Source organism: Nymphalis io, chromosome 1, assembly GCF_905147045.1.
Source record: "Nymphalis io chromosome 1, ilAglIoxx1.1, whole genome shotgun sequence".
NCBI lineage: Eukaryota > Metazoa > Arthropoda > Insecta > Lepidoptera > Nymphalidae > Nymphalis > Nymphalis io.
Window position 1 is genome coordinate 5,920,347 of NC_065888.1, and position 5,097 is coordinate 5,925,443.

Consider the following 5,097-nt stretch of genomic DNA (forward strand, 5'->3'; position numbering starts at 1 on the left):
AATGCTTTAAAACTTACTTTTTTGTGATACCATGGAGACAGTTAAAGAAGCAATATGAATATTATAACTCGAATATTATGAAAAAAAACCTTTTTTTTATTCTGCTGTACACTACATAAAATATTTAAATACCAGTCTTTGATCTATTAACAATATTAGCAATATTTTTCATATTAACAAAAATATAGGTTTTGTAGTATCCAGTGTAGCTGAATAAAGTAACTATTTAAAAAGCGTATTAATTCCAAATTATTTATAATTATTTATTCATATGGAGTAAATGATAAGTAAATAAAATATGACAAAAGCCAATGAATCAGAAATTCTCATGAAGACGGCAGAGCCACATGTGCCACACATTTGTAACGTCCTCCCTCAGCGCACGTAACCTCACCCCCTCTAAGGGAACCACTGAAAAAATTGGACCAGCGTACAAAAAATTGCACCTTTATTACAACGACATAAGGTATATTTAATATCTGCTATTTAGGTACGGCGCATATTAAAATATCATGTGTAAGGGACATATTTTTTTTCTTGGAAATTAATTCTTAAGTTCAATGACCTTTCTATCGTCTTAGCAATTTTGTTTTTGAAATAAATTTCAATATTTCTTAACAATTAATACACATATGTTAATTAATCAAACATCATTATCAAAAAAAAGTAACAAGTACGATATAATTATTTATATTAGATATTATATTAGATAGATATAAGGAAACTTATTTTTGAATATCATAGAAATAACCAATTTCTTAACACATAATAACTTTTGAATGTATAATCATGCAAATATCATAAAGAAATAGAGTTTTTTTTGCATAGCAAGATAGACATATAAAAAATAAATCATCTGTCAACTTTCGATAGATTTACAGATAAGATAAATATTTCAAGGATATATAGACTTATTTTTCTTTTATTCTCTGATAATATTAGTATATGTGAACACGCGCCATGACTACCATGTGGTTGCTTATAAGCACATGTAGTGCAATTATTTGTGGTGTTTTAAGTCAAGATAATAATATTTATTTACCTAAAGTTAATATTTCTCAAGGAACTGTTGTTGGCTCCGTATCTACTGATGACAGTTATTTTGAATTTTACGGTATCCCATACGCTGACTCGACGTCTGGTACCAATAGATTTAAGGTTTTTATAGTTGTCTTGATTCTTTTAGTTAATATTTTGAATGAAATAAATTATAAATATACTTTTTTTACATTGTCATCTCATGATTGTTTCTAAATATTAAAATTTCAATAATTTTTAGGCACCATCAGCACCGCCATTATTCGAAGATGAGTTCATAGCTAATCGTAAAGATATAAAATGTATCAAAGCTTCAGGCATGGGTTATGAAGGAACCGAAGATTGTTTGACGATAAACGTTTTTACTCCGACACTCAATAATTCTAGGCAATTGCCAGTAATGGTGTGGATAAAAGGCAAGGAATTTGATAATGCTAATGATGCAGAACTATCATTCAAAAGATTCTTGGAAAAAGATATTATAATTGTAAATATAAACTACAGAGAGTCAATTTTAGGATTCTTATGTCTGGGAACTGAAAGTGCTCCGGGAAACGCTGGTCTAAAAGACATAATAGCAGGATTAAAATGGATTCAAAATAATATTGCTGCATTTGGTGGAAATCCTGATAATGTTAGTTTATTTGGACATGGTAGCGGTGCTGCTGCAGTAGATTTAATTACACTTACCCCATCAGCTGAAGGTCTTGTCCATAAAGCAATTTCACAAAGTGGAACAGCTATGGCTCCTTGGGCTGTAACTCGTAATAATTTACGATATGCTATCAATGTTGCTGAAGCTCTTGGTCATAAAATAAATGATTTAGATACATTATCTGATGTGTTTGCACGAACTAGCGTGGCAGCATTAATGGCTGTCATCAATGAACTAGATCTTACAGATAATTCACTAGCATTCGCCCCATGTATCGAAAGAAGTATAGATAATGTTGAACCTTTACTATTAATATCACCTTATCAAACAATAATGGAAGGTAAACAATTACAAATTCCTTTTATGACTGGTTTTGTGGATATCGAAGGAACACTGAGAGCAGAAAAAGTTTTAAAAAATGATTGGTTAGAGAGAATGAACACATCTTTTAAAGATTTCATCCAACCAGATTTAGAGTTCTTATCCGATGAACAAGAATTAGAAATAGCGCAGAAAATTCAAGATTTTTACTTCAGTAATGAATCAATCGACGATAATCATGTTAGTGATTTCTTAACATATCAAGGTGATACGATGATACTGATTTCTGCTATAAGAGAAGCTCGATTGCGAACAGCTTCTTCAAACTCGTCAGTATATCTTTATCAGTTTTCTTACAAGGGCGATTTAAGTGAAGCGCTTAATAGGCCATTGCCAATTGATGCTGCCGGACATGGAGAAGAACTAATTTACCTATTCAACAAAAATAATAATAGTGATATTAACACTTACGATCTAACTGTCAGTGAAATTTTAATAGAACGGTGGACTAACTTCGCTAAATATAGGTGAATTAACTAACAATTAATTTTATCATTAAAAAATATTATTTACATGTGCGTGAATTATACAAATAGTAAATATACACAGTTACAGTTTCTGATTCTAACGCTGTTCTGTGATCTTTTTCTTTTATTTTGTGTGAAATAAGGAAATTTATTATTATTAATGTTATTGATCTTCCTTTTCTTTACAGTATCCCGACAAGTGAAATATCTCAAGTGACGTGGCAACCATATACGTTTACTAACAGCAATTACTTACGTGTGCTTGATGACAGAGAAATAAATGAAAATGGAAATTCTAATTTCGAGTTGGATTTAATAAGTCCTCATCCTAACACTTTAGCTTTTTGGGACGCTATATATGCTCAACATTTTATTGATGCGAAAAGTAGATGGATTCTTAATGATAGAGCTGAAGAAGAAGACAACACTGAGGGTGAAGGAGACGACGGCAATGGTAACGGTGAAGAGGACAACGACACTGGCGGCGAAGAAGATAATGATTTAGATGGCGAAAATAATGAAGAAAATAAACCTGATGACAGTGCTCCTGACTCGGCATCAACAGCTGTAGGGTACACGTTTGCGATCATAACGCTATTTGCATTATTAGATAAATTTCACGCTATGCAAATACTGTCATAATAACTTACACGGTAGAATATATAGCTATTGTATAAGTTGTATGTAAGTTAAAATAAAACAGCTTATTTGGATTTTGCTAAGAAATCTGACTTAAGTAAAATATAGATATATTAAATTTATGAAAAAAAAAAGAAATATGTTATGTTAGATATGTATTCACTTTTATTTTCATCAGATAAATTTATTATCTCGATGTATTTGTGTGTATATCTTATCGAAATTTTCGAGAGGATGGTCTTGATGGAAGAAAATTGCATTACTTAATAGTAATACAATAAAAACGTTTTAATACCCGTGACATGTTTCAAGATTCGATATAAAAACATGAGTCGGAAATGACAATAAATAATAAATTTAAATGTTTCTTTGGACACACTAATCTTATGTAATTTCAACTTAGCTACATATAGTATATAAAAATCATTACATTGAATATATTTCATTTGAAAAAGAATAAAGAAAAACATTTTTTTTTAAAACTTAACATTATCCAACAATATAAATAAATCATAGAATACTCTTGTCACAAATTGTAAGCGAAATTCACAATACGAAATAATAAAAAACGTCTGAGAAGCTATAAAATTTTATCTTATTTTGATCCACAAATATTTCATGTATATAAACTTTACATTTTTTCTTCTTATAATATATACTTTAAACAAATAATATTTACTTTTTCTTCTTTACTTCAATTCTTTTCGTCGTTATCCATAAATAAATTTCCACTGATGAACTTCAAATGAGAAAATATATTAAATTGTACGACTACTATGATTTTCCAGGGGCTAATATAAATGAAGCCAGTAGATTGGTATAGAACGAGCATATTTTTCTGGCGCTTCTTTCTTTTTAGAAGAAAAATATTAGCAATGTCCGTTATTTAAGGAATTACTAATATTTCTATTTACCTCTTCAATTAAGCGTATAGCCTGTGGTAGAAGTGGGGGTGACAATAGCTCAAGGGGTCAGAAATGAACCTGCGAGTTTTACGTCGCTAGGTGGCCCGTAATCCATTGCATTTTGACGCTTCGAAGTACACTTCAAGTGCCTAGTCCCCTGGAACGGGAAGCTATGTTATGTCTGCTACCTAATCTCGGGGGATTGAGTGTGGAAGTTCGACATCTCTATGCTCGTGTCATACAATTTCTCCGCAAAGAACGGTATACAAGCAAATGTCTCGTCGTAAAATCCCAGTTTTAGTGGGTATTCCGCCACTGTTCCTAAATAACCTGCTCATCTTAGATGGACTACGTATGCTACGACTATGCACTGCATGGAGTAGTGCATGCTATACCGGGAAGGTTACCCTGTTTGCGTAACTGTTTTTTTGTAATAAAGCTAAAATGTATTTACAGTAAAGGTGTAAATTAGCGTGTTAAATGTCGGTGCATGAAAGTTCAAAGGGCTTGCGAGGCTTGTGTCAGCCGCGGAGGTTGGAAGGTCAGGTACGCGTTATGCTAATACCTATGCACTTGTTAGCTGAATGTCGTGCAAACTTAATTATACTGACCTTGATCGTGCACGATCCCTTGTGCCTACTCCTTTAAACATATAATACACGATACACAAAGTATGTACGCATATATATTTTTTCTAACTGTCCATTTGTCTTGACTGTTTTTGAACAATTCACGTGGAAACCAAAAGCTTTTTTATTTATAGAATAGGAAGGTGGGCAAGCATATGGGCTACTTAAAGGTAAGTGGTCACCAACGCCCTTAGACATTGACATTGTAAGAAATGTCAACCATCGCTTACATAGCCAATGCGCCACCAACCTTGGGAACTAAGATTTTATGTCCCTTGTGCCTGTAATTACACTGGCTCACTCACCCTTCAAACCAGAACACAACAATATCAAGTATTGCTGTTTTGCGGTAGAATATCTGATGAGTGGGTGGTACCTACCCA

General features: G+C 32.3%; 1 protein-coding gene across 1 annotated transcript; it reads left to right on the forward strand.

Annotated features, from left to right (window-relative positions):
- Positions 1-960: 960 nt before the first annotated feature.
- Positions 961-3,183, forward strand: LOC126781416 (venom carboxylesterase-6-like). Its single transcript, XM_050506384.1, has 3 exons — positions 961-1,158; positions 1,280-2,541; positions 2,730-3,183. The coding sequence occupies exons 1-3, from the start codon at positions 961-963 to the stop codon at positions 3,181-3,183; spliced, it is 1,914 nt and encodes a 637-aa protein (XP_050362341.1).
- The last annotated feature ends 1,914 nt before the right edge of the window (positions 3,184-5,097 follow it).